The sequence below is a fragment of the Equus przewalskii genome, chromosome 29 (assembly GCF_037783145.1).
Source record: "Equus przewalskii isolate Varuska chromosome 29, EquPr2, whole genome shotgun sequence".
NCBI classification, from domain to species: Eukaryota; Metazoa; Chordata; class Mammalia; order Perissodactyla; family Equidae; genus Equus; species Equus przewalskii.
Genome location: NC_091859.1, coordinates 46,348,243 through 46,376,234, shown reverse-complemented (window position 1 = coordinate 46,376,234; position 27,992 = coordinate 46,348,243). Strand labels below are relative to the sequence as shown.

General features: G+C 58.4%; 3 protein-coding genes and 1 long non-coding RNA gene across 32 annotated transcripts in view; 3 read left to right on the top strand and 1 right to left on the bottom strand.

Annotated features, from left to right (window-relative positions):
- Positions 1 to 369: 369 nt before the first annotated feature.
- MAPK12 (mitogen-activated protein kinase 12) lies at positions 370 to 9,444 on the top strand. Its single transcript, XM_008533114.2, has 12 exons — positions 370 to 721; positions 802 to 931; positions 3,483 to 3,541; positions 4,367 to 4,478; positions 4,604 to 4,633; positions 4,924 to 4,971; positions 5,546 to 5,660; positions 5,892 to 5,963; positions 6,261 to 6,340; positions 6,420 to 6,498; positions 6,589 to 6,762; positions 8,821 to 9,444. The coding sequence occupies exons 1-12, from the start codon at positions 597 to 599 to the stop codon at positions 8,898 to 8,900; spliced, it is 1,104 nt and encodes a 367-aa protein (XP_008531336.1). The 5' UTR covers positions 370 to 596; the 3' UTR covers positions 8,901 to 9,444.
- On the bottom strand, positions 5,594 to 10,242 carry LOC139080196 (uncharacterized). The gene is made up of 2 exons (XR_011534496.1): positions 9,742 to 10,242; positions 5,594 to 6,928 (listed from the first exon to the last, which is right to left on the bottom strand). It is a non-coding gene; the product is annotated as an uncharacterized lncRNA (long non-coding RNA).
- Positions 10,243 to 11,458: 1,216 nt separating this feature from the next.
- On the top strand, positions 11,459 to 17,289 carry HDAC10 (histone deacetylase 10). 17 transcript variants are annotated; one of them, XM_070599229.1, is made up of 20 exons: positions 11,459 to 11,843; positions 11,912 to 12,046; positions 12,281 to 12,377; positions 12,638 to 12,735; positions 12,823 to 12,927; positions 13,089 to 13,157; positions 13,330 to 13,456; positions 13,646 to 13,711; positions 13,898 to 13,957; positions 14,035 to 14,124; positions 14,273 to 14,379; positions 14,453 to 14,520; positions 14,600 to 14,876; positions 14,991 to 15,075; positions 15,473 to 15,564; positions 15,708 to 15,764; positions 16,048 to 16,126; positions 16,337 to 16,519; positions 16,606 to 16,765; positions 16,921 to 17,146. In XM_070599229.1, exons 1-20 carry the CDS (start codon positions 11,785 to 11,787, stop codon positions 16,935 to 16,937), a joined length of 2,031 nt encoding a protein of 676 aa, XP_070455330.1. In that variant the 5' UTR covers positions 11,459 to 11,784; the 3' UTR covers positions 16,938 to 17,146. The 17 variants fall into 17 exon arrangements, with proteins under 17 accessions (XP_070455330.1, XP_070455331.1, XP_070455328.1 ...); XM_070599230.1 differs by lacking the exon at positions 13,089 to 13,157 and having other exon boundaries at positions 11,527 to 11,843; XM_070599226.1 differs by having other exon boundaries at positions 11,547 to 11,843; positions 16,337 to 16,765; positions 16,921 to 17,287.
- An 8-nt stretch (positions 17,290 to 17,297) lies between these two features.
- Positions 17,298 to 27,992, top strand: part of TUBGCP6 (tubulin gamma complex component 6) — a 29,078-nt gene continuing 18,383 nt past the window's right edge. For 11 of the 13 annotated variants that reach the window (XR_011534487.1, XR_011534486.1, XR_011534485.1 and 8 more), the window contains exons 1-3: positions 17,483 to 18,363; positions 19,233 to 19,396; positions 23,434 to 23,644. Coding sequence is in view for 5 of the 13 variants with exons in the window: in XM_070599220.1 (XP_070455321.1) it covers positions 17,623 to 18,363; positions 19,233 to 19,396; positions 23,434 to 23,644 (1,116 nt within the window). In the remaining 8 variants the exon portion in view is untranslated. Of the gene's footprint in view, positions 18,364 to 19,232; positions 19,397 to 19,971; positions 20,129 to 23,433; positions 23,645 to 27,992 lie in introns of those variants that run through there. The other 2 variants (XM_070599222.1, XM_070599223.1) reach the window with 2 other exon arrangements.

Sequence of the window (27,992 nt, the reverse complement as noted above, 5' to 3'; positions counted from 1 at the left end):
GGCTGCTGTACAGTAGCGTGGGGCTGGGGATAGAAGTCTGACCGGCTCAGGCTGCCCAAGACGGGCCCAGCGCCCTGGGGGCGTGGTTGGTGAGGAGAAGACGGGAGCCTCAGGGGCTGCTAATAAGACACCCCCGACCCGGGCCCCGGGGGTTCAGCCTGAGTGCGGAGGCGGGCCGGGATCTCTGGTGCACCGCCCGGTCCAGTTCCAGGCTGGGACTGAGCTTCGGGGCGGTGCCCCCTCCCGCTCGGTCCCCTCCCCCCAGCCTCAGGCCCTCCCGGGCCGCGGCCGCCTCGGGTTTCCGGAGGGGCCGAGGGCGGGCGGGGGCGTCACGTGCGCGCGGCCGGTGGACCGGTTGGTCCGCAGGCAGGGGAGGGGCCGCGCTCTAGCGGGCCGGGGCGGGTCGGGCCGGGGTCGGCGGGTCGGGAGAGCCCCGAGGACGGTGACCCGGAGAGAAGAGCCGGGAGCGGGAGTGCCCGGCGGCGGCGGGCGGACAGCGCGGAGCCGGCTCTGCCGCGCGGGGCCCAGGGCGCGCGCCCAGGGAGCCCGCTGATCCTGGTCCCTGGTCCTCGGGGCGCGGCGGTGCCCGGGCCGCCATGAGCTCTCCGCCGCCCGCCCGCAGGGGCTTTTACCGCCAAGAAGTAACCAAGACGGCCTGGGAGGTGCGCGCCGTGTACCAGGACCTGCAGCCCGTGGGCTCGGGCGCCTACGGCGCCGTGTGGTGAGCGCAGGCCGCGCGGGTGGCTGGGCGGGGTGGCCCGGCTCTCCCTGCCTCCCACCGCTAAGCGGTGCGTCCCGCAGCTCGGCCGTGGACAGCCGCACAGGCGCCAAGGTGGCCATCAAGAAGCTGTACCGGCCCTTCCAGTCCGAGTTGTTCGCCAAGCGCGCCTACCGCGAGCTGCGCCTCCTTAAGCACATGCGCCACGAGAACGTGAGTCGCGCTGGGCGCCCGGCTCAGGACGTCGTGTCCGTCGCCGCCGCTCGTCTCCCTCCTCCCGAGCCCCTAGGCGACCCCCTGTGCAGTGGGGCGGAGGGCGGGTGTCAGGGCAGTGTCCCCGAGAAGGGTGAGGGCCTCTACTCGGTGAGGGCGGAGCCCCTCTTCTCTGAGGGAGACTGCTGCCCCAGAGTCGAGTCCTCTGCTCCCAGGCCAGTCCCTGGGCAGGACTTAGTTCCCTGGCTTCTTCCTGGGGCCACATCTGGCTCACCCAAACTCTGCCTCCAACCAGGAGCCCAGAGGTGAGGGGACACCCAGGTGGGAGGAGCAGTTTTCCTGGAAGGGGCACTTAGCCTCTTCCCTCTTCCTGAGCATCCCCCGCGGCCTCACCGCAGACCCCCTTCTGCAAACATTCCAACCCCTTCTGAAGCTGCTCTGCTCCGGTCCACCTCCTGAGCCTCAGCCCTAGGAGCTGGGCCCCTGGGGACGCAGAGCAGGCACCGTGTTGGAGTCAGCATCCTGGGTCTGTCACCTCAGATCCTTGGGGTCTGGGGTGGTGCAGGGCACTGGGCACAGACACACTTCCTTCATATCCATGGGGGGTTCACGGACAGTGCGGGAGGGGCGGATCTGGGCACCCACCAGGGAAAGGCCTCCCTTGTTTCCAGACCTGCCCCTGGGACACCTCGCATGGCTGCTGTGGCCTCTCTGGTGGCAACTGCTGGCTGCTAAGAGTCCTCCTCTCTGCCAGGGGCGCCGGGTCGTTTGTCGGTTGTCGAGGCAGTTCCTCCTGTAGTCATGAACTCTGCTCCCTCCCACACGAGCCGCTCCTGCCTCGCCCCCTTTCTGGGCTCACTATGAGGGCTGGTATCCTGGGCACCCACAGATGGTCCTGCTTCTCCTGGGTCATCAGAAGCACCAGCACTCCCCGGAGAGAATGGGTCCTTGTGTCCACCAGCAAACTCTTCTCCACGGTTCCTGGCTGATGCCCACCCTCCTAGCCCTCGGCTGGTTCTTCGTTCCGTCAGGCTTCCCATCTCTGCCCTTGTCCCTTCCTCGGAGAAATGCATTCATAGTGGACCCCAGCCCATCCTGGGCCTCACTACCACCTGGTCACATCCAGGTCTTGTCCCTATGAGGGCAGACAGGCTTCATCCAGTTTCTGCCCCACCGCCCCTCACTCTCACCCACCCATCCCTCCTGTCCAGCAGGGTCTCTGGGCCTTCTGCTCAGTCACCTCCCACCCCTGATCTGGCCCAGCCTGTGCTGGCACCACCCCACTGTGCGGTGGGTCCTACCATCCCCATCCAGCCCCGGACCTGCCAGCAACCAGCGCTGCTGCCTCCAGGCACCCCACACACAAGCTGGGAGGCTGGCCTACTGTGAACCCATTTCCTTGGGAGGAGACTGAGACTCTGAGAGGCTGAGTGGAGCAGGTGCCACGGCTCCAGTGCTGTCCCTTCCACCATCCACCTCAGGCCTCTCCCCGTCCTTCCTCGCTGTTCCGGCAGCATCTGCACCACAGTGGCACAGAAGTCTCCGTCAACCTGACAACCCCCTTAATCTCGAGTTCAGTCCTCTGCCCTCTTGTTAAAACACTCTCCCAGTGTCCCAGGCCCCTGTCTGGATGTCCTGCTCTGTTCCCTCCTCCCCTGCCACCCATGGCTCTGGCCCTGGTGGCTGCAGTGGTCATCCAGCTGTCCCTCCACCTCACGTCCACTCTTGCCTCACTCCAGTCTGTCCTCACACAGCAGCCAGGGGGACACATTCAGAGTCATGCGTGTTTAAGCCCTTCCTCGGTGGCTCTTAGGATCAAAGCCAAGCCTTCACCTGGTGTGAGATCCTGCTCGGGCTCCCTCTGGCCTCTCCTTGGCTACTCCTTGGCCTGGGCCTCAGCCACCTGGCCTCACTCCCCGTGTTCCTCAAACGCTTGAAGTGTTCTCCCTCCTGCCTCGGCCATCATGTACATGGCTTCTGCCAGGTGTCCCCCCTGCCAGCCGCTTGGATGTGCAGGCCTCCTTGGGTCCCTGGAAGCCCTGTCACTCTGAGCCCTGGGGCCAGTTGTCACATTACCTGTCTGCTGTCCATCACCCCTGACCAGGGGTCTGTGGGGCCAGGGGTTTGGTCATAGTGCTGCCCGCTTGGGCCTCTCCAGCAAAGGCATGGCCCCTGGAAGGACCTATGAGATGTTGGCTCTCCCCTGGGGGGCTGTCCCCACCCTTATCCTGGGTCTTCAATGGGGACAGGAAGTGAGGGAGGAAGGGTCAAGGGGCTGGAGCTCCTTGGATGGCTAGGAGCTGACCCAGACTTGGGGCTGCTCCTCCCCCAGAGGATCCCAGCTGTCACCATCCAAAATTAGCCTGTGTCTGTGGGCATGTGTGCCAGGGCTGGGTTGCGCTGCCAGTGGGCAGAGCCAGGCAGTGGGGGGAGATGGGGACAGCTGCAGGGGACTTTCCTGCCTGAGCACAGTACCAGCCTCAGGGGTGTGCCCAAGCCCCCACACCCTCTGCTGTCCCCATCCCACCTGGTGCTCCGGTCTTCTCTCCAGGTGATTGGGCTGCTGGATGTGTTCACTCCTGACGAGACCCTGGATGACTTCACAGATTTGTGAGTGCCAGCCAGGGCTGGCGGGCAGGCCAGAGGGGTGTTGGGTGGCTCCTGGGCGTTCTGGGTTGGCTTGGGGGCCCTCTTGAGGCAGGCCTCTCCCTGTAGTCCAGATGGGGGTTGGCATGCACCCTGCCCACCCCCTCACTACAGCACAGTCCACCCCCCCACCACATGCCCCTGGGCCCATGGCAGTGGCACAGCCAGGTGGAGCCTGGGCCTCCTCCTGCCACGCTTGGCTCGAGGCCCTCCCCAGTGCTGGAGGTGTGAACCTTGGGCCTGAGTGTTTGCTAGCCGGCAGGTCCCGTGCTCTGGGACCCTGGCACCAAGTATGTGACCTGTCACTGGAGCTGTTGACCTTTGCTGGCAGGCAGGGGACAGGTGGCAGGGAGGGCCCTTTGCCCCTGCTGAGCCTGCCCTGTGGCTGCCTGGGCGACTACCCTTGGACTCACAGTGTTGCTGGCCCAGAGCCATGGCCGGGCTGGAAAGGGCTGGGGAGGCCAGGCTCCTTGCCATCCGACCTTGCAGAGGTCAAGGAACCACACAGGCCTCAGTGTCCTGGCAGGGTGCTAAATATCTCTCCCCTCTCTCTCTCTCCCTCCACCTGCCCAGCCTGCTCCTCTGACCCAAATGTCCTGCTGGCCCCACCCCTGCCTGCATTCGCTTCCCTCCACCCGACTGACATTCCCTGGAGGACTAGTGGGTGGAGCCTGGTGTGGCAATGTCAGGGGCAGAGGCCAGGTGCTGCGGGTGACGGGGTCTCCCAGGTCTGAACCTGGGCCCAGGGGGTGTGACACCCACTGTCTGCACCCACCCCGAACCCTGCAGCTATCTGGTGATGCCGTTCATGGGCACTGACCTGGGCAAGCTCATGAAGCATGAGAAGCTGAGTGAGGACCGGATCCAGTTTCTTGTCTACCAGATGTTGAAGGGACTGAAGGTGGGGACAAGTGTGTATGTGGGGGGAGGGGCAGGCTGCAGGAACCGGCAGAGGCCCCCAGCCTGGGCTGGGGCTCTGAGGTCCCAGCAAGCTGACCTCTGCTGATCCTCTCTCTGTCCCCACAGTATATCCATGCTGCTGGTGTCATCCACAGGGTGAGTCCTGGCGGTGGTGGGAGCTCCCCTGGCTGTGAGGGTGTGCGAAGGGCTCAACCCCCAGGAGCCTCCATCTCTCACCTGTAAGGGAGTGCGATGGGGTCTAGTGGGGAGTGCACAACACACCTGCACACACCCTTAGGGTGCCCAGGCACCTCCACCCTTCCCAGAAGAGGTGCAGGGGTGGGCTAACCGAGTCTGGCTGCTCCCACATCCAGCCGCTGCATGGGCTCTGGCCCTTGTACGCCCTAATGGGCAGGGGTACATGGCCACCTTCCCTCTGCCCCCAGGACCTGAAGCCTGGCAACCTGGCGGTGAACGAGGACTGTGAGCTGAAGGTACATGTCAGGTGTGGGGACTCAGGGGCTCCCTCCCCACCTGCCCACTTGCCTGCTACACCCTTGGCCCTCAGGCCTGCAGGAGGGCTGGCCCAGGCCCAGGCAGAGGGACCAGACTCCAGCCATCCAGGCAGTGGCCGAGCAGCTGATAGGCAGATGGGCCCTGGGGAGGCACTCGATGCGGGGCATTGGGCACACTCCCATATTTGCTTGAGGGGAAGGGCAGGAGGTGTCCCCAGTCCCCCATGCCTGACTAGGGCAGGGCCGAGGTGGCCTCCTGAAAGGTGCTGGCTAGGTCCTGTGGGTCAGCAGAGAGTGGAGGAGCAGGGAGAGGAGACCCCCTGGAGTACTTGCTCCTAAGGGTGGGGGGAAGAAAAAGGTCAGTGGGCTGGGTTCACTGGCCATGGGGAGGATCCCAGGGGGAGGTTTGGGGGTCCATGGCCATGACCTCAGGCCCTGGGGTGTTGGCAGGAGGCCCTGGTCTGGCCAGTCCTCTTGGGGTCTCCTGGACCACAGGCTGGCCCACCCACTCCCTGGCAACCTCTTTGCCCCACCTTCCTGATTCTGGCTGCAGATCCTGGACTTCGGCCTGGCCAGGCAGGCAGATAGTGAGATGACCGGATACGTGGTGACCCGGTGGTACCGGGCGCCTGAGGTCATATTGAATTGGATGCACTACACACAGACGGGTGAGAAGCCCAGAGACTCAGGGCCACTGTTGCACCAGCCTCCCTATTTCTTCACAGGAAGCCCTGTGGTGGCTGTTCTGCTGGGAGGCTGCAGAGCTGGGATGGGAGCCAGGCGAGGGCGGGGTGGGCTAGATGCCCTGTGTCCATGTCCCCTCTCCCGCTGTGTGTGTGTATCCCTACCCTCCACCCTCCCTGGCCCACGGAGCCCTGATGTGGGGGCTTCTGTCTCAGTGGACATCTGGTCAGTGGGCTGCATCATGGCAGAGATGATCACGGGGAAGACGTTATTCAAGGGCAACGACCGTATCCTACACCTGTGGGGAGCAGACTGGGGGTGGGGTTATCCTACCCCTTGAGGAGCAGGCTGGGGGTGGCGTTATCCTATCCCTTGGGAAGCAGGCTGGGGGTGGGGTTATCCTACCCCTTGGGGAGCATGCTGGGGGTGGCATTATCCTACCCCTTGGGAAGCAGGCTGGAGGTGGGGTTATCCTACCTCTTGGGGACCACGCTCGGGGTAGCATTATCCTACCCCCTGGGGAGCGGGCTGGGGGTGGATAAACTCTGCTCTCTGGCCCTGCTATGCTCCTGACCTCACTGCAGACCTGGACCAGCTGAAGGAGATCATGAAGGTGACAGGGACGCCTCCCGCAGACTTTGTGCAGAGGCTGCAGAGCGTAGAAGTCAGTTGGGAGCTGAGTGTGGGCTGGAGGGGCTAGTCCAGGTCTGGAGGCAAGTCCCCAACCCTTTCTTCCCTCACAGGCGAAGAACTACATGAAGGGCCTCCCCGAGCTGGAGAAGAAGGATTTTGCCTCAATCTTGACCAATGCAAGCCCTCTGGGTAGGACTGGAATAGGGAGCGTGGGGTCAGTGACCAGTGTCGGGACGTGGGACCCTCTTCTTCGCCCAGCCTGACCCACTGTCCCCCCAGCCGTGAGCCTGCTGGAGAGAATGCTGGTGCTCGATGCAGAGCGGCGGGTGACAGCGGCCGAGGCACTGGCCCACCCCTACTTCGAGTCACTGCAGGACGCGGAGGATGAACCCAGGGCCCAGAAGTACGACGAGTCCTTTGATGACGTGGACCGCACGCTGGATGAGTGGAAGCGTGAGTGGGGCTCCGGGCAGGGGCTGTGCTGGACCTCATGACCTCGTGCAAGTGGCCAGGGCTCAGAGTCCTGGGTACCCCACTCTGGGATGCAGGTCAGGTGAAGAACATGACAGGAGGTCAGAGGGAAGCAGGGCTTCCTGGCTGAGGTGGCCTCTGGCTGGAGCTGAAGGATGAAAGGGAGGGCATTCCTGAAAGGCTTGTCACAAACAGGAGCAGGAGACAAGTTCTGGGAATTGTGGGGAGGCAGCTCCCAGCCCCAGACCTGCTGGCTCTGCCCCAGTGCTGCCCAGCCTCCCTACATCCAGGCCAGAGCCCTGGCCAGCCTGGAGCCCCTCCGTAGCCCTCACCCCTAGGCCTCTACTCACACCTCTGGAACTTGTCCTCACCTCCCCTTGCCCCTTTCAGGACCCGTCCACCTGAACAACTGCACACCATTATGTCCTGCTGGCCTGATAAGGTCCACCCCAGGCAGCCACAGTGCCTCTCCCCACCTCCCACCTCTCGCCTGTCCCCTCCAGCCCCCCTGAGCAGTCTGACTGGCTGTCCCCTTACATGAAAGGCACCTGCCCTCATCTTTGAGGGCTGACCAACACTTGCTTGGCCTTAGGCTGGGCTCAGGGCCTGCCTGGTCCTGAGGCCTCCCTCTGGAATTAGCCTTGTCCATCTCTACTCCAGAACAGATGGAAGGCTTAGTGTCCTCTCATTGGCTGCAGGACCAGCCTGGGAGTGCAGGGATGTCTGAGGGCAGCAGTTAGCACCATTGGGGCCGTGGCTTATGGCTGCCACTGTGTCCTAGGCCCCATCCTGGCTCTACCTCAGGCCCAGGGCTTTGGTCTTGTGCTTGAGGCTGGCAGTGGGGTTGGGGCTGGATTGTGATTCTCAAAACATGTTCCTTAGGGCCCCTGGGTTCCTTGGTGCCTCCAGCAGGGGCTCCACCCTTGTCTGTGCTGTGTTTTGTGCTTCTAAGTTTGGTTTGGTTTGATGAAAGTTTTCTGCTGCTAAAAAAGATAACATAAAAACCACGGGCCACAGGATCCTCTCTGCGGTCCCCACCCACACAACCATGGGGAGAGCTTTTGTTTTTACTGCAGACCATGGTGGACATGTGGCCTGTTGATGGCTGAGCCCTGGTCAGGAATGCGAGCTCATCACTTCCTGTTTCCCTGGGGAGCCAGCCTTGCAGCAGTGGCCTCTTCGCACAGACCTTCCCTGTGTGGAACAGCGCCTGTGCTGGGAGTAGATGAAGGGCCCAGAAGGCAACCCACGGGGCAGGAATACACACACCACATGCTGGGCACACCACACACACCACTTGCTCTAAACACAGTGTTTCCTGAGCTGGCTTGTGGAGTGCCCGTGTCCCCCGACAGGTGCTCTGCTGCTGGGTGAGTGTGGGCATGCTGGGGCCGAGTGGAGCCTGTTCTTTGAGACTGGTCAGGGAGGCGGAGTGGCCCTCCCTTCCTTTAGGATGGTTGGCTCTAGGCACTCATTCAGGGAACATGTCTACCAGGCGAGGAAGGTGGACACTGTGGGTACTTGGTGGGAATCCCTCTCGTTTAAGTCTTCATGGATATTCTGGATCTAGAAACTGGGGTGTGTCCTGGTGGGACCCTGAGCAGTCTGCTGGAGTGAACACATTGGTTTACATTCCTAGGATGTCCCTGTCTTCTGAGGTAGCCTGTGGGGCCAAGCCCTGCCCGGCCACTCTAGGGGCAGAGGGCTTGGGCTACCGGAGCCCTGTCAGGGTAGATAGTCCCTCTCGACAGACACAGACTGACTGAGAGTGGCTCTGGCCTGGGAGGAAGTTGATGTGTGGGACAAAAGGAGCCTGCGTGGCACCTGCACCCCAGCAATGACCTTTGACCCTGGTGTTTTGGGGGGCGGGTCGTTGGCTAACAGCCCTGAGTGGGGTCTCTCAAGACTTATCACTGGTCAGGGCAAGCACCAGTGAGCTGGGCCCAGCTCGTCTCAGGCTGCTAGCGTCTGCCCTTGGTGGGCTGTGGAGCTGATCCTTCTCCATGACTCTCCATCTCTGTCGCTCTCACCCCCCCCCAGGTGTCACGTATAAAGAGGTGCTCAGCTTCAAGCCTCCCCGGCAGCTGGGAGCCAAGGTCTCCAAGGAGACAGCCCTGTGAAGACCCCTGGGCCCTTAGGGTGGCGGTGGGGACACCTTGGGGCCTCTGGCTGGGGCTTCCACCTGGAAGGGGATCCTGGTTACTTCTGTGACTGTTGTTGGGGCTTGCATGCCAGGAGACTCCTCGCTCCTGGACCCCCTCCCTGAAGCGTGTTCCGCTACTCTCAGGACCCTACTCAGCCGAACCTTGGAGGAGCATCTGGACTTTCTGGCCAGGTGGCCCACCTGACCTGGGGCTGGCGTCTGACCCCCTGAGCAGTGGTCCCCTCCCCCAGGGTACAAGAAGAACCCTGAGCTTGTGGGGTGGGGCAGGGCTTGGGGTCAAGGCCTAGCTTCTGACCCGGCCTGCTCTGGACCATGCCAAGGCCCAGCTCATGTCGCTGAGAAGGAAGAACAGTCAGGGCGGGCGCAGGGCGCTGACTCAAGCACATCCCTCCTGGGGGGCAGGGGTGTGGATTCTCCTGCATCCCCAGCCCTGAATGTAAACTGGCCATGTGGTATGCCCACAAGGCTAGAAGGAAATAAACCCTTTTGTAGAGCTCCCACCCTGGCTTTGCTTCCTGATTCTTGGGCTGGACCTTTAGGCCTCTGATCTGCAGCCTTGCATAGAGAAAGGAGGCAGGCCTGGGAGCCTCAGCCCCTCCTGAGCCGCTGGGCCTGGGCACCCCCCTCCCCCCAAGTTACAAAGCTGCTGCCCACCTCCCCTGTCCTGTGCTAGTGAGCTCTGAGCCTGGAGCCTCGCATTAGGGCTTGTCTCTGCCCCTCTTATGGGGTGACTTTCCTCTAATGGCTTAGACCCTGGAGCCAGGGCAGGGCCTGATGAAGTGGGGATAGAGTCCAACCTGGGGTTCAGTCCCATCTGTCTGGGTTCCCTGCACTCTCCAAGGCCAGGGTCCGGAGGAGAGATCACGAAACGCGTATCTACGCTGGTGGCACAACAGAAGTGTGGGTTCTGTTCATTTTCCAAGCCGCCTGCCCCTCCCAGGCCACGCTCCTGTGCCGTCGGCGTGTCCGCGCAACCCAGGCCGGTCATCTGACGGCTCCGAAGGCGGGCAGCGGGGTCAGGGGCGTTCCGGAGTCCTGCGGCCGTCCTAGTGCTCCCACCTGTGTCCCGGGCAGGTGCGCGCGAGGTGCGGCCAGGCCGTCCCCTTGTCCTGGCCTGGAGTTCGGCTGGAAATGCACACAGTTGTCCCAGCCAAATACGGTCAGACGAGTTGCCACAGAAGACACCGGCCTTTTCTGCCCAGGGACCCTCTGGTCCTCTAGGACCGATCCCTGCTGGACCCTCCACACTCCGTATCCAGGCGGGGAGGCCCATCACAGGCCCCGCCCCTCGTGGGCACGTGCCCCAGGATGGCCAATCGGGGCACGCCATTCCCAAACCACCGTGATTGGCTCAGGGTGGCACCTGACCCAAAATGACCCAACCGGACTTTCCCCCGAGCCCGGCGGGAAGCCTGCTGCCCGCGCTTAGCCAGGACGGTGGGGAACCATGGGGGACCGCCGTCTGTATCCCTACCACCCTGGGGTCTTCCCTGCACTGCCAGGGCGAACGAGGAACTGGACTGGGGCGACTCCTGCCCCAGAACCCCGCCCAGCCTCCAGACCCCAGGCCCCCGCCCACGTCCCGCCCCCAGAAGCCTGCCCCCACCCCGACCCAGGGCCCCGCCCACAGGCTGAGCCCCGCCTCCAAAAGGCCCGTCTCCAAGACCCAGGGCCCCGCCCCCAGAAACCTGCCCCTAAAGCCCAGGACCCACGCCCACGCCCGGCCCCGGAGGCCCCGGGTTTGAGGCCGCGGCTCCGGGTTTCCTCCTCTTTTTGGCCATCTTGCTTCTTTGGCCGTGCCCGCGCCTCCTCCCTTGCTGGCCTCACCCCTTCATGCCTTTATTCGCTGATTCATTTATCCCTAGTCCAGACCCTCCCTCACTGGTAGCTTTTCCCTCCTGTCTGCCTCGCCCCACGCTGTAGCGGCTCCTGTTCAGCTCCTCTGCCACCACCCTGACCTTCCGACTCGTCCTCTCTCGGCCACAGGTCTTCCTGGAGCTTAAATCAGACACTGTCACTCCCGCCTTCAGCCTGGGGGGCAGCGCTGCGGCCGGTGTGGCCCAGGCCGGGCTGAGGCACAACCCCCCCGCCCTGGGCGGGGCTCTCTCCTAAGTCGCGGCCTAGCCCCCGTGGACCCTTGGCCTCTGCACTCCATCCCTCGCAGGCCTTCCTGCAGCTTGGTGGGGTGCGCCTGGGGCAGTGGTGGACGCGATGACCCCGTGGCCTGCGCGGTCAGGGTGGGCCTGGGGAAGGTTTGGGGCGGAAGGGGCGTGGACGGCGGGGCTCGGCCCACTGCACGCACGTGGGATTCCCTGACAGTCCGCAGGGGTCCTGGGCACACTGGCCGTCGGCCTTCACACCCATTCCCTCCCATCTCTGGAGGGGAACCGAGGCCAGCCCCCTGCTCCCGGCTCCTGGCCGGAGCAGGAGGTGGAGCCGCAGCTGGAGCAGCCGGGGGAGGGGGCTCAGGGTGAGGGGAGGGCCGAATGTTGGGGGAGGGCCGGGCCGCGGCAGGGGGGAACCGAGAGGGGCCCAGCCGTCCGGCCCGCCCTGCCCTGCTCGCGTCGCCGGCGCTTTGGGGCGGGGTTTGGGCGGCGCCGGCGGGACGGTCCCGAGTACGAGTAGGAGGAAGCCGGAAGTCAGGCCTCGGGAGCCACCCTGTCACCTCGTCACGCCCGCCTGCTTCGCTCTGGCTCTGGCCGTGTGTTCCCGCCCGGGCTCCCGCCTGCAGCACTCGGGCGTTCGTTGGGCTCCTCGCTGGGGCTGCAGAGTGGGGACAGGCAGTGCGCTCGCCTGCGAGTGTGGGCGTTTGAATCCCGCTCGCCCCGGGTGGCCGAGCCATGGGGACCGCACTCGTGTACCACGAGGACATGACGGCCGCCCGGCTGCTCTGGGACGAGTAAGTGGACCTGGCAGAGGCGGGGCATGGGGAGGGGGCTCTGGACTTCAAGCTCTCTGTCCACTTAGCCCCGAGTGTGAGATAGAATGTCCTGAGCGCCTGACTATAGCCCTGGAGCGCCTGCGGCAGCGCGGCCTGGAGCAGAGGTGTCTACGCTTGGCTGCCAGAGAGGCCTCGGAGGAGGAGCTGGGCCTGGTGCACAGGTAAGACCCAGGGCGGGCCTGCCACATGCCCTGGAGGAGGCAGCCTAGCACCTGCGCCTGCCCTAGCCTGCCCACGCCAGGAAAACAGAGCCTCTCCCCTCCCACCCCGTGCCTGTTCGGGTGGTTGGTGGGCTGGTGAGGGAGGAATGAGGTGGGCAGTCCCACCAGGGTCCAGCCCCTCCTTCCCCCTCTACTCCTGCTGGTGACTCTGCCTGGCCTGTCTGCCCTCTGCAGCCCCGAGTATGTGGCCCTCTTGCGCGGGACCCAGGCCTTGGGCACTGGGGAGCTCCAGGCACTGTCTGGACAGTATGACGCCATCTACTTCCATCCGGTGCGTGCCCTGGGGACACCCCCCACCCAGACACATCTGCATGCCTATGCCTGTTCGCAGCCTTGGCTGCCAACCCTGCCAGTGTCCCTGTGTTCATGAATGTACCGATGCCCTGCACACCTGCCGGCTGATGCTTCTGGCACCTAGGATGGTGTGGCCTATTCTGCTCAGCGCTCAGTGTCCTGCAGCCTGGCAGAGGCCTGGGCAGTGCCTGTGGGGGTAGCAGGCAGGGCGCTCACCTGCACCCCTGGCCCCCACAGAGTACCTTCCACTGTGCCCGGCTGGCTGCAGGGGCTGCACTGCAGTTAGTGGATGCTGTGCTGACTGGAGCTGTGCAAAATGGGCTCGCTCTGGTGAGGTGAGAACTGTCTCCCTTCCCGACCTGTGGGTAACCTGTGAGGGCACAGAATGACCCTGACATGCCCTGCACCCCACTCACCCCTAGGCCTCCTGGGCACCACAGCCAGAGGGCTGCCGCCAATGGGTTTTGCGTGTTCAACAATGTGGCAATAGCAGCCAAACATGCCAAGCAGAAACACGGGCTGCACAGGTGTGTGTGGGCTGGCTGCAGGGTGGGGACCAGGCCAGACAGGAAGGGGGTGGAGCGGCTGCTGGGAGACCCCATTTAGCTCCTTCCCATCCTGGGCTAGGCTCCTGGCCTGGAGGTGGGAGGCCCCACCCCTCAGGGCCCCCAGTCCTGTCTGTCCCCAGGATCCTCATCGTTGACTGGGATATCCACCACGGCCAGGGCATCCAGTATATCTTCGAGGATGACCCCAGGTGAGCTGGGGGTGGGGTCAAGACCCTTCCCTGCGCCTCCACTTTTTGGAGTGCTCGGCCTGGTCTTGGAAAATCTGAGGGGGAAGACATGGCCGTGTGCTCAGGGCTCAGGGTTCTTTGAGGAGCTGTGGAGCTAAGGGTCCTGACCTCTGACCCTGGCTGGCTGTCACAGCGTCCTTTATTTCTCCTGGCACCGCTACGAGCATGGGCGCTTCTGGCCCTATCTTCAAGAGTCAGATACAGATGCTGTCGGGCAGGGGCAGGGCCGCGGCTTCACTGTCAACTTGCCCTGGAACCAGGTGCCTGCTCCTCACCTCAGACTCCCACCCAGAGCCCCTCACCCAGCCCGCCTCCCCTGCCCCACAGCTCCAGGCCTTCTGAGTGTAGCCCAGGACATCCTGCCAGGGTTACCCCCAGAGGCCAAGCCCCGGGGTGAAGATGCCACTGCCCCCCTGGCAGGGTCCAACACTGACACCCTGTGGCCGCAGGTCGGGATGGGAAATGCTGACTATGTGGCTGCCTTTCTGCATGTGCTGCTCCCCCTGGCCTTTGAGGTGACTGCCTGGGGCCGGGGGTGGTCTCAATGGCAGGAGGGTTGGAGGGGGATTCAGTGTCCAGGGTCCCCTCAACTCTATCAGAGTGGAATGGAGCCCTGGGCATGGGGAGGGTCTCTCTGGAGGGGCCTCTTCTACCCCTGCTCCAGCCTCTTTCCTGTTTCCCTCCACCCGCCCTGCCCACAGTTTGACCCTGAGCTAGTGCTAGTCGCGGCAGGATTTGACTCAGCGGTTGGGGATCCTGAGGTGAGGGCCTGGCCTGGCTGAGGAGGGCTCCTGGGGTCCCGGGACCAGGCCCCCTTCACATCTGACTCTGGTTCCAGGGGCAGATGCAGGCCACTCCAGAGTGCTTCGCCCACCTCACGCAGCTACTGCAAGTGCTGGCCTGTGGCCGGGTCTGCGCTGTGCTGGAGGTGACTACAGCAAGCAGGGAGGGCACATGGGCCAGAAGCTGAGGTGCAGTCAGAGGGAGTCTGCTGCACGGGTAGGGCATCCTGCCTGGGATGGTGCCCCAATGACCCCCTGCCCCAGTCACATCTCTGCCCTCCTCCTTCCTGCCAGGGCGGCTACCACCTGGAGTCGCTCTCTCAGTCAGTGTGCATGATGGTGCAGGCACTGCTGGGCGACCCCCCTCTGCCCCTGTCAGGGCCCATGGAGCCACATCGCAGGTGCGAGGGGCAGGAGGGTGGGAAGGGCTGGTGGCAGAAGACCAGGCTTCACCACTCTTGTGTGTCCCCGCAGTGCCCTGGAGTCCATTCAGAGTGTCCGGGCAGCCCAGGCCCCTCACTGGATGAGCCTCCAGCAGCAAGGTCAGTGTGGCCCAGGCCGGGAGGCGGGATCACACCTCAGGCTCCCAGTGAGTAGCGGTGACTCTGAACTACCTCCTAGACGCAGCCCCCGTATTGAGTCCCAGCACCCGCTCCCCAGAGGGGAGCATCTCGCCTCTGCTACCCGGGGGGCCCGAATTCAAGGCACCTGTGGCTCAGACTGAGGCTCAGGCCATGGCTGCCTTGAGCTCCCTACTGGACCAGTTGCGCCTCTACCCCACACCCCCTCTCCGCACGGCTGTTGCCCTGACTGAGCTGGATGCAGCCCTTGTCCTGCCCCCTGATGTCCTCCATTGGGAGAGGTCAGCCCCGCAGAAGGAGATGCAGGCATGGGCCAGGTAAGCAGAACAGGAGAGGGGTGTGGCTGTGTCCACCCATATGTCTGTGTATGACTCACCTGTGGTCTATGTGTCACTCTGGGTCCATGTGTCCCTCTGGTTTGCCCACCACAGGCCACATGAGGCCTTGGCCCAGGACAAGTCCTTCAACGCACTCGGGAAGGTCCTGTACCTCTTGGACAGCATCCTGGATGGGCAGGTGGGGGCATCTGGGAGGGGCTTGGGTGGCTGCGTAGCCAGGGGCAGGACCCAGGACCTGCCCATGATGGGTGGCCTGTCCAGAGGAGGGCTGGGTGGTGCAGAACCACATGGACATGAATGTGGCCTTGTGTCCAGGACCCCTCCCAGAACAGACCCCAGGGACAGGGTTTACCAGCGCTCCCCCTCAGTTCCCTCAACTAAATACTCTTTGGCAGAGAGGTGAAGGGAGTGACTTAAGCTGTAGTTTTAAGCGTCTTATTTTCAAAAGTGGAGCCATTTGACCTCAGAGTGTACAGGTGACAGCCCCACGGACAGGGGCCAAAGAAGAGATGTTCGGGTCTGTTTACCTGGTTTGGGAATTGCCCTCCACTGCTATTATGTTATTCACCCCACAGGTGAGCAGCGGCATCGCAGCCACCCCGGCCCCTGCTGCAGCTGCCACCCTGGACGTGGCCATTCAGCGTGGCCTGTCCCACAGAGCCCAGAGGTGAGCCTCACCTGGCCAACCTGAGCCTCTGAGGGCATGGCCCATGGGCATCCCCTGCCCTGGTTAGCCACATGGGGAGGGCTCTGGGAATGGACTCCAGGAGGGATGAGTGCAGCCTGTTCTGTGGCCGACTCTTCCTCTAGGCTGCTCTGTGTGGCTGTGGGACAGCTGGATCGGCCCCTGGACCTTGCCGATGATGGGTATGACTCTTGGGTCACGTGTATGTCCAGTCCTGCATGTAGGGGGGGAGGCACATGACCCTGGGTCCCCAGGGGTGATGGGTGGGTGGAGTCTTCTACAGCTAGAATTTGGCAGAGGGGCCCTTGGGAGCAATACCAGGAGGGTCTCCAGTACAGAGGGTCAGCAGCCCCAGCACCTGTACCCCTGAGCTGTCTACCTCCCCTTCTGACGTTTGGGTTCTAGAGAGTGAGCAGCCTCTCACACACATGTACACATGTCCATGTGCTCACTCTCTTTTACAAGGAGGACGCTGTGGCTGAATATCAGGGGCAAGGAGGCAGCTGCCCTGTCCATGTTCCATGTTTCCACACCACTACCAGGGGTGAGTGGTAATGTCACAGGGCAGGGCAGCTGCTGCTCACTGGCATTGTCATGAGGGCCAGGCCCCTGGCCTTCATTGTCCTTCCTGGCTTCCTGATGCGACTGCTGGTATGGCTGCCCACCCTAGATTGGGAGGTCGGGTGGCCTGAGCTGGCAGGAGGGGGGATCTCCTGAATGAGGGGCTGGGGCCATGCTGCTGTCACTCCCACAGACAACTGGTGGTTTCCTGAGCTACATCCTGGCCCTGGTGCTGCCCCTGGCCTATGGCTTCCAGCCTAACCTGGTGCTGGTGGCACTGGGGCCAGCCCATGGCCTGCAGGCCCCTCAAGCTGCACTCCTGGCTGCACTGCTGCGGGTGCCAGCAGGGGGCCAAGTCTTGGTACTGGTTGAGGAGGTGAGTTGGGCAGAGTGGAGGTGCTGTGGGGTGACAAGTGGGGAGAGGCCAGTGACTCTCTGCTTCCACCTCTGCCCCTGGCCCAGGAATCCACACCCCAGCTTGCAGGGGTCCTGGTCCAGGCACTGCGTGGAGAGGGCCCCCCCAGCCTGGGCCCCTTCTCCAGGGCCTCCCCAGAGGAGATGCAGGCCCTGGAGCATCTGCGAGGGCAGCTGCGGACACAGTGGAAAATGCTGCAGGTGGCCGGTGAGGCTAGGGGGCAAGGCTCAGGCTGGATGCTTGGAGTCTTGGGGACACCTTGCTTTGAGCTCTGCGGCGAGAGGGGCTCGGGGCCCCATGGGGAGTGGGGTGCTGTTGCAACCGCTCACGGCGGAGCCAGCTGACCCTGCACCTCTTCCCAGCTCCTCAAGGGCTGTGACCCGGTCGCCTGGCGTCGGCTGGGGTGGACATCCCAGGACGGACACCGCGATCCCGACCCCAGAGCCGGCGTTAACCGTCCCCGCACAGGTCGCCCGCGGCAGTGTCCTGAGGCCGGCCCTGCGTCCACTCGGCGCCCGGAGTCCCCGCCGGCCTGCGCGGACGGCCGGCCCTGCTCCCCACGCCCCGGCAGTAAACAGTTAAGCGAAAGTCTGACTCTGCCTTCTTGATTCAGCCCGGGCCGGCCTCGACATCCCAGCCGCGGGACCGAGGCTCCAAGCCGGAAGTGCCCCCTGGACGGCAGCTCCAGCCCCGCCCCCTCCACCGCCCCTCCCCCGGTGACGCAATTCCGGCGCGCCTGCTCAGGCGATGAGGCCTGTCGCACGGCGGTGACGCGGCGGCGGCGGGAGCGCTCTCCTGCCGGGAGGCCTGCGAGCGGCGGACGTGCGCCTCACCCCGCGGACCCGCGGGCTGCCTCGCGCTTGCCCTCGGGCGGCGCCCGGCCCGCCGTCCCTCCCGGGGACCCGGGAAGGCGCGCGGGGCCGGCACGTGCGCCCCCGCTGGCGTGTCCTCGGGCTGGTCCCGCGCTGGAACCCTGCAGCTGGAGGCCGGGCCGGGGGGCCGCAGGGCGCGGGCGGGCGGGGCGCGCCGGGCGGCGCCGAGGGCTCGGAGCCGAGAGCGTGGGCATGGCGAGCATCACCCAGCTGTTCGACGACCTGTGCGAGGCCCTCCTGCCGGTGCCGAAGGCTCGCTTGGGCCAGCGCGGCGTGAGCCGAAGGAGGGCAAAGCAGGGCCTCCGGAGGGTGGCCTACGACGCTCTCTTCAGCAGTCTGTTTGTAGATGAGACTCAGAGGCTGCAGCCTGACCCCTCTAAACTCCCGGTGAAAAACAAGATCCTCATGCTGTCCTTCGACTTGAGGGTGGGTGGCCTGGGCCCCGAGGCTGACCGTTTGGAGGAGCTGGTGGAGGAACTGGAAGCAGCCCCTTGCTGTCCGCTTGTGGAGGTGGGCTCTGTTCTGGACCTCCTGGTTCAGCTGGCGGGGAGCGGCCCGCCGCGAGTGCTGCCGCGAAAGCGGGACTACTTGTTTAACAACAAGCATGTGGGGAGAAACGTTCGCTACGGCGGCTACGACTGCTATGACCTGAGTGTGTTTGAGATGGACGTTCAGTCCCTGATCTCCAGAGAGGAGTATCTGTGTCAGGACATGATCCACAAAGCGCTTCAGGTGATGGAGGCGGCGCCGGGCACTGGCCTGCCCACTGTTGGGCTCTTCTCGTATGGAGACCCTTGTGGTGACAGGTTTGAGAGAGACACCCGGGTCTCGCTGTTCGGTGCCCTTGTGCACAGCCGCACATACGATATGGACGTCCGACTGGACCTGCCTCCGGTGCCGGACAGCGCAGACCTCTCTGGACTGGCTATTAAGGTAGGGTGCTTGCTTTCCCGCCTCCGGCTCCCTGGGCGTTTGGAAATGCCTCCTTTGGCCTTCCTTTGGTCGTGGTAAAGATAGGGTAGCTCTCCAGGCTGGGTCACCTGTGGCTGAGCTGTGGGGAGGCAGTGGCCTTCCTGGGCAGGACGCTGCTGCCCCCCTCAAGTCAAGGTAACCTGCTGCTTTTCATCTTTCATCCAGCAGGGAATGTTAAGTCACTTATTCTGCCTCTAGAGTTCACGTTTAAATATAAGTGAATTAAAATGAAATAAAGTTTAGTTCCTCAGTCACGTAAGTCCCATTTCAAGTGCTCAGTACCCCCAAGTGGCAGAAAATACTTGTTCATACTCTACGTGCAGTTTTATTTACTTTTTTTTCACCTATAACTTGGCATCTTGCCTGATTACTAAGTAAATCATGATGGGCTTTTGTATTTTGTGGCTTTGTAAATGTTGCTGAAAGGATGCGCTGTCACTACTCAGTTGTTCCCTTACTATGAGATATTTAGTTGTTTCCAAACATAAATAAATGCTTCTTTTTATGCTGTGTTCCTCAAAATGGGATTTCTAGTTTGGAGGCATTTCATGAAAAATTTCATTGTAAGTTATATTGAGGTTTAAGTGTTGTGTGAAATTGGAAATTGATAAGCTTAAAAATTTGTTTGTTTAATTTCTTAAATGATTCACTGGGGGCAGAAACATTGTGTGGTACATACCTGCTTGGGAAAAATAGAAGAAACGTTCTGCTAGGTCTTTCCTGTAATGAGTAAACAGAGCTGTGTGGTAAAGTCCTGGAATTCTGATCTCACTTGGGGGAAATTTAGACACAGGCGTACCTGCTGTTTCCTCCTTTCCTGTGGTCTCCAGGTTCCTCAGAGTGTGGATCAGTCAGAAGATGAAGGGTTCCAGTCAGCGTCCAATTTGACTCCTGATTCCCAGTCTGAACCGGGTGTGACTCCAGACATCGACCTGTGGGATGCTGTGCTCACCTACGAAGCCAGCAAGCGGAGGTGCTGGGAGCAGGTTGGATGGTACGTGAGCCTTTGCTTTCAAATGCACTACCCCTGGCCCCACGTGGAACGCTGTCTTTATGGTTGTTTCAAGAACATCTGTGAAGGGATTAGGAACTTGGAAGTTTCAGTCAGGCTAGTGTACAAAATGGTCAGCGTCCTGGGAGCTGGGAGAAACGCAGAAGGGGAAGGACTTCCAGGCTTTTTGGAGGCTCCCACTGTGCTGGTAACTTCTACAAGTCACACTTTCTGGTCAGAGCAGTCACGTGGTGACTGTTACGTCCTTACCGTGAGGGCTCCCAGGCAGAGGTGTCTGAGGGCGGCCTGGCAGGCTGGGTGGTCAGCGCCAGGCACAGGGTGCTGACAAAGGACCTTCCCTCAGGTCCACTGTTGTGCGCATCTGGAAGGACTGAGAGTGGCGCTCTCTGGCTCACGAGAAGCTCCAGTCGCAGCAGTGTTTCCCTCACTGGTGCCAGCACCTCGCTCCCTGGGCTCGTCCGGTCCACAGGCCTCTGCATCAGGACTTCTCAGGGTCTGTGATGTGCTGGTGTCTCTTGAAACCTCCAGAATGAGGATAGAGGACCCGTGACACACACTTCCCAGATGTGTGGTCATGGAACCCTCTTGTCGCATCTCACTGGCCAGCAGTTCTGTGGAACACCAGTTTGGGGAGTATTGAATGAAACAGCGGGGTTAGTGGGGAGCTGAGTGCCTTCTGATGCAGCCTCTCGGCTCCTGCAGAGTCTCCTTCGGGTGAGCACATGCTCAAGGATAGACACTTATGCAGCGCCTGTTGTGTGCGGGCACTGCTCCTGCTGGGGTAGCTGTCCTGCTTGGTTGTCTACCCCATGTGGATTCCTCCAGGGACACCAGCTCCCTGCTTCGCTGAGCACCCTTGGTGTTGATGGGGCTTCTCTGCCCTGTGACTCCCCGTTCTTAGTGCTGTCTTGTGTGTACAGAACAAATCTAATTATCCTGCTCTCTGCTAACCACTCACGTGCTTAAAACTGGCCCACCAGGTTACCACTGTCTTTTATAAATATTTGCTACTGGTGTTTCATTTATTAGTTCCTAGTTCCAACTTTTTTAGGCCTAGTTTTTCAGGGTACTGTTTAGGTGACAGGATGGCTCACCAGGTCTCTGTCCTCGCCCCCTGTTCTCCATGCACGTAGTCTCCTTGGTGTCCCCTGAAGGCAGAACTGAACACAGAGCTCCAGCAGTGGGGAGCACCACTGTGGGCTTTCCTACATGGAGGAGTGCTGCAGCTAATGACCAAGGCTCCTCCCCTGCCTGTTCTGGTGGCAACCTGATTCCACTGACCCCTGACCCCTGAGGCCTTTTGTTCAAGTTCATTTGGTAAATCTTTTGAACTTGTTTCAGTTTAAATCCCAACCACCTAGCTAGTTTCTTGCCATGAGCTCTGACCAGTGGGGCCAGTTAGGAAGCTGCTGCCCTGCCAGAAGCAGAGGCCCTGTACACCCACAGCCCCAGGATTATAAACTCTGCCCTTGCCTCGAGACCCCTGAGGACCCCTCCCCTTGGTCTGAAGGCTGCCTTCCCTGCTGTGAGCCGCTGTTTCTCATTGGGGGAAGCAGTTTTGTTATGTTAGGGGCCGAGCTCTCTGTGGGACAGTGTGAATTTGGTGTTTTTCCTCCATGGACTTTTCTCCCTCAGCTCTGAGTCACCAAAGGGGGGGCGCATGTGGCCCAGGTGGTGCAGGGGTGGACACTGGAAGAGTGCATGTGCTCATGTGCGTGTACACTCGCGTGTGAAGCAAGATGGCACCCTCAGCGTGCACACCTGTCCCCAAGGAGTCCCCAGGGGCATTTGAAGGACTCTGGAGCTTCAGAGGCTTCTCCTTTCATCACGCTCTTCTTGCGCTGAGGGAGTGTGGGCAGGTGTCTGAGGTCTGGGTGCACCCCAGCTGCTGACTCTGGTCTCCTCAGGACTGGCCTCCTTGCTTCCTGCTGCCCCTCCAGCCCATCCTCCACACGGCCAGCACCACCTCCAGCCCATCCTCCACGTGGCCAGCGCCACCTTCCAGGAGCAGAAATCAGATCACTTCCCGCTCTGCCTGCCCTGCTTCATGGCCACCCCTGGTCTGGAATGAGGGCCAGCCCTTCCGGGCCTCAGCCTATCTGCCCCCGCCCTCACCACTGTGGAGCCCCACTCATACCAGCTCCTCCTCTTCCTGTCTCTGGGTTTTGCACATTCTTTTCCTGTGCCAGGGCTGCTGCTCCACAGCTCAGCCCTGCTCTGGGGCCTTACCAACGAGTGTCTCCGGTCATTGGAGCCCTGGTCCTGGGCTCTAAGTCAATGCCTTCGTTCCCTGTCTGCAGCCCCCACCCCGTGAGAGTGGGTTTGTCTGCCTGGCTGTTCCCCCTACTCTCAGATAACTTGCTGAATGAGGGAAGGAGCACATTACGGTGCATTGTTGATTGAAGAGTCCTTTTGATTTTAACAAGTTCTGAGATATGTTGTTCTTGTGCATCACGCCTGACGTGGAGGTGAAGGTGTGTGGGTGGTCAGACACCATCTTGATGTTAGAATGCCCTACAGTGTGCAGCTGTTACCCCGCAGAAAACGACTTTTGTTTTTGAAAAATAAATGATAGTCTTTTTGATTTGCTAAATCTAAAAATAAGAGTCTTTTGGGGGGGAGGAGAAAGAGCTGGTCAGGTGTTCAAAATGAGAAGAAAAGTTTCAGAAAAGAGCTGTATTCCCTGGGCTTCATTTATTAAGAAATTACTTTTTCCAGTGGATTTAAAAAAAACAGTTCTTCCATACTTTTCAGTAGGGGTTGATGGTTTTCAAAGGAATATTTTAAAAGTGATACTGTGTTTTTGGCCGTGTGAATGATATAGCTGTGCTGGGTGGTTCCTGAGCTCCCAGCACAGGGCCATGTGGAGGCAAAGCCCCTGGAGGCTGCTGTGTGCCCTCAGCAAGACCCAGCAGGCTCGTTTTGTCTTTTTTGTTTGTGAGACTTTGTCCATCCTTTGTGCTTTGTCTTTTAGGGGAGTGAAATACACATAACATAAAAGTTATTATCTTAACTGTTTTCAGGTGTGCAGTTCAGTGGCATTAAGTAATTCACACTGTTGTGTGATCATCCCCACCATCCATCTCCATAGCTCTTTCCATCATCCCAAACTGCACCTCTGTCCCATTAAACACTCACTCCGTCCGCCTCCCCCAGCCCCTGCCACTCGCCATTCTACTTTCTGTCTCTATAAGTTTGACGACTCTAGGGGCCTCATATGAGTGGAATCATACAGTATTTGTCATTTTGTGTCTGGCTTATTTCACTTAGCATGTTTTCAAGCTTCATCCATGCTGTAGCATGTGTCAGAATTTTCTCCCTTTTTAAGGCTGAATAATATTCCATTGTGTGGCTAGACCACATTTTCTTTTTTTTTTAAAGATTTTTTTATTTTTCCTTTTTCTCCCAAAGCCCCCTGGTTTATAGTTGTGTATTTTTAGTTGTGGGTCCTTCTAGTTGTGGCATGTGGGATGCATGCTTCAGCATGAGTGGTGCCGTGCCATGTCCATGCCAAGGATTTGAATTGGCGAAACCCTGGGCTGGCAAAGCAGAGTGTGCGAACTTAACCACTTGGCCACAGGGCTGGCCCCCAAGACCACGTTTTCTTTATCCATTTGTCTGTCGATGAACTCCTGGGCTGCTTCTGCCTTTGGGCTGTTGTGAATAATGCTGCTATGAATCTGAGTGTGCAAACCTTCTACTTATTTTTAACGTAATGATGTGAGTGAGTTGTCAGCCTGAGGACCACTGCGTGCCCTGTGGGTGCTGGGTGGGTGGGGACATTTGCTGCTGCTTCTAGACATGTTTCTGCACTGAGTTGTCTTCACAAGATCGATTACGGTCAGCACTGAGCCTGCCAGATGCTGACAAAGAGGCTGGGTGGTTGGTTGGGACCCTTACGTGGTCTATTTTTTAGACATTTTACTGTTCTGAATCCCTCTTTCTCCTGCATTTTGTTCACATAGCTAAAGTGCATGTTGCTCTGTCTGCTCACCGCCCTTCCTCTGTCTCTCACACAGCCCCCCTGGCCACAGAGAGGAGCCCTACCTCACCGAGGCGGGAAGGGACGCCTTCGACAGGTTCTGCAGGCTCCACCAAGGGGAGCTGCAGGTGCTGGGAGGGGGCCTCCTGCAGGCCCCACAGCCCGTCCTGGTGAAAGAGTGTGAGCTGGTGAAGGATGCGCTGAACGTCCTGATTGGGGTCGTGTCTGCCACATTTTCCCTCTGCCAGGTAAGGACGTAGCACTCACGTGGTCACTGCACCCATGCCGTGTTGACAGCCCAGCACTGTCTGAGCACTTTACAGGTAGAATGCGGCCCAGTGCAGTCAGAGGTGGCCTCGGACGCGAGCCTGCGTGTCAGAGCAGGGTGTGGCTGGGAAGCTGGCTCTGCAGCCTGCCTAGTGATTATGGTGATGGTTTTCTCATTTCAGTTCTAAAAAATATTAACTTATTAACATTCTTTTAGAAACTGAACACAAGTAAGGTGTATATTGCTATCAGTGAAACAATAGAAATGTACACACCATTTCTTCATCCATCCGAGGAAGTGCCCAGGGCCCTCTGAGCCTGCCCAGTGCTCGCACAGAGTGCAGATGCGGCCTGCAGGAGCACCTGCCCTGCAGCAGAGGACCACATCATGTGCCTGTCACTGGCTCTTCTCACTTCTCTGGACCTCTCTCCTGGCCATGGATGGGGGCCTTGCTCATTCTGGGCAGTCGCTGCAGTTTATCCAACGTTTTGCATCTTTCTGGGCGCTTATAAAATAAGTGAATATATTTACAAAAATGGAGCCTTTTGTATATACTCTGCGGCTTTCTTCTTTCACGTCAGTGCCCAGTCTCTCTCTGTATCTTAAGTATTCTCTCATAGTGGCTGTTCTGGGACTTGAGTGTGGACTAGAAGCACATCCTGGGTTGGCCCAGAGACATGCTCTCTAGCAGACCCCTCAGGCACTGCTGGTGTTGAGGGCTGCTCTCTGAGAGACTGTTCTAGAACACCGTTTTCACGGGCCCGTAGTGTACTGTCGTGTGCATGGCCTTACTCTATGGAATCAACCCCCTCCTTTTTTCAAATTGTGGTAAAATATACAGAACTTAAAATTTACCACCTTCACCACTTTTGAGTGTGCTCTTCAGTGGCATTAATTATATTCACAGTGTTGTATAACCACCACCACTGTCTATTTCCAAAATTTTTCGTCAGCTCAAACTGAAACTGTCCCATTAAACACTAACTCCCATTCCTCCTCCCCCAGCGCCTGGCACCCACCATTCTACTTTCTGTCTCTGTGCATTTGATGACTCTAGGGGCCTCATATGAGTGGAATCATCAGTATTTGTCCTTTTGTGACTGGCTTATTTCACTGAGCGTAGTGTCTGCAAGGTTCATCCCATTGTAGCATGTGTCAGAATTTCCTTCCTTTTTAAGGCTGAATAATATTCCACGTATGTATTTACCACATTTTATTTATCCATTCGTCTGTTGATGGACACATGGATTGATTTCACTTTTTGACTATTTTGAATAATGCTGCTATGAACATGAGTGTACAAGAATCTGTTTGAGTCCCTGATTTTGCTTAAGTGTATACCTAGGAGTGTAATTGCTGGGTCCTATGGTAACTCTGTGTAAGTTTTTGAGGAACCAACAAGCTGTTTTGCGCAGTGGCTGTACCATTTTATATTCCCTCCAGTGACGTACCAGGGTTCCAATTCCTCTGCTAACACTTGTTATATTTAGAGTTTTGTTTTTCGATTTTTGTAAATAATAGCTGTCCCAATGGATGTGAAGTAGTAGTACTCACTGTAATTTTGATTTGCATTTCCATAATGACTAAGATATTGAGCATTTTTCCAAGTGCTTATTGGCCATTTGTGTATCTTCTTTGGAGAAATGTCTATTTGAGTCCTTGGCCCATTTTTGAGTTGGGTTGTTGACTTGTAGGAGTTCTGTATGTATTCTGGGTATTAATCCCTTGTCAATATATGATTTACAAATATTTCCTCCCTTCTGTAGGTTGTCTTTTCACTCTCTTGATAGTTTCCTTTGAAGCACAAAAGTTTTTCATTGTGATGAAGTAGTTTATTTTTTTCTTTTGTTGCCTGTGCTTTTGGTATCATATTTAAGAAACCGAGGGGCTGGCCTGGTGGTGCAGTGGTTAAGTGCACACGTTCTGCTTCGGCGGCCTGGGGTTTGCCGGTTCGGATCCTGGGTGCGGACATGGTACCGCTTGACAAGCCATGCTGTGGTAGGCATCCCACATACAAGGTAGAGGGAGATGGGCATGGATGTTAGCTCAGGGCCAGTCTTCCTCAGCAAAAAAAGAGGAGGATTGGCAGCAGATGTTAGCTCAGGGCTAATCTTCCTCAAAAAAAAAAATTGACCCTATATGTGAGGATTTATTTCTGGGCTCTGTTCTTTTCCATTGGTCTGTATGTCTGTTCTTATGCTTGTGCCACACTATCTTGATCACTGTAGCTTTATAGTAAGTTTTGAACTCAGGAAGTGTGAGTCTTCCAACTTTTTTCTTCTTTTTCAAGATTGTTTTGGTTATTCAGGGCCCATTGCAATTCCACATGAATTTTAGAATCGGCTTTTCTATTTCTGCAAAAACCACCATTGGGATATTGATAGAGATTGCATTGAGTTCACAGATTGCTTTGAGTAGTATTATTATCCTAACAATATTGAATACAGTCCTGTGCCTCATGATGATGTTTCGGTCAACAACAGACCACATTTTTGACAGTGGTCCCATGAGATTATAATGGAGCTGAAAAATTCCTGTCACCTAGTGACATCACAGCCATCATAATGTCATAGCACAACGCATTACTCGTGCTTGTGGTGATGCTGGTGTAAAAACTGCACTGCCAGTCATATAAAAGTGTAGCACATACAATTACGTACAGTACGCAATACTTGATAACGACAATACACGGCTACGTTACTGGCTTATATACTATCCTATACTTTTTATCATTATTTTACAGTGAACTCTTTCTACTTAGTAAAAAAGCTTATTGTAAAACACTATGCTGTGTTACACTGGCAGCAGCCTCGTGCACATCGCGTCATTTTCTCTTTGCTTGATTTAATCTCATGTTGTTTTGTTCATCACGGCCCCTAAGTGTACAAAATCCACTGCTAATGTTGCCAGTAAGAGGCCACGTCGAGTAGTTGACCTGGAAACGAAATTAAAATGATTAAGGACCACGAAGGTGGAAAATCAATGATGATTATTGCTCCCCAGTTAGGCGTGTCCCATTCCACCATAGCTGCGATCTTGAAGAACAAGAACAAGGTGACGGAAGCTGTTAAAGGATCTGCTTCATTGAAGGTAACGAGACTGACAAAAATTCAAGCATGGCCTGTATCAGACATGGAGAAACTTCTGATGACCTGGATGGAAGACCAGGCACAGAAGCACATCCCTCTCAGCTCCGTGATGATGAGGCCAAAGCAGAGAGTTTATTTGTGATGTTGAAAGGAGAGGCTGGATCCGACTACGATGTCGAATTTACTGCCAGCTCTGGGTGGTTTAAATGACTCAGGAATCGTTACTCACTGCGTCACGTGAAAGTGAGCGGTGAGTCTGTGAGTGCTGATGTGAAGGCAGCTGCAGGACTGTTGTAAACTCCAGATAAGCTGGTTATGGAGGAAAATCACTTGCCAGAGCAAATATTCAGTACAGATGAAACCTCTCTGTTTTGAAAACAGATGCCTGAAAGGACTTTCATCCATAAGGAGGTCAAGACAATGCCAGGTTTCAAGGCTTTTAAAGACCAGATAACAGTCTTGCCTGGGGGCAGTGTTGCAGGCTACAAATTGAAGCCCTTTGTGATCTGGTACAGTGACAACCGCAGGGCCTTCAAGCATGTCATAAGCACACACTGTCAGTGCACTACAGGAGCAAGAAGTCATGGTGGACTCTGCTCCTCTTCCAAGGTGCCCTCCTGAATTGCTGTGCCAGTGGGATAGAGAAGTACTATTTGGAGAATAACATACCTTTCAAAATTTTGCTTATTTATTTTTTTTAAAGGTTTTATTTTTCCTTTTTCCAGTCCCCTGATACCTCGTTGTATATTTTTAGTTGTGGGTCCTTCTAGTTGTGGCATGTGGGATGTCGCCTCAGCATGGCTTGATGAGTGGTGCCATGTCCGTGTCCAGGATCCAAACTGGTGAAACCCTGGGCCACTGAAGCGGAGCACATGAACTGAACCACTCGGCCACGGGGCCAGCCCCTGCTTATTGTTGATAAAGCTCCCAGACATCCTCCTTTATTGGTGATCTTCATCCCAATATCTAAGCAGTCTTTCTCCCTCCAAACACTACATCTTTGATTCAACCAATGATCAAGGAGTTATAGCAGCTTTTAAAGCCTACTACCTGAGGAAGACCTTTGCCCAGACTATTGTTGTAGCTGAGGAAGACGATGCAATTCGGGAAAGATTATAATCTCTATGACTGCATCAAGAACCTTGCTTGGGTTTGGGGTGATGTCATCGGGGAGTGCATGAATGGCATTTGGAAGAAGACACTCAAGGGGTTTGTCCATGACTTCAGAAGTTTTGCCAA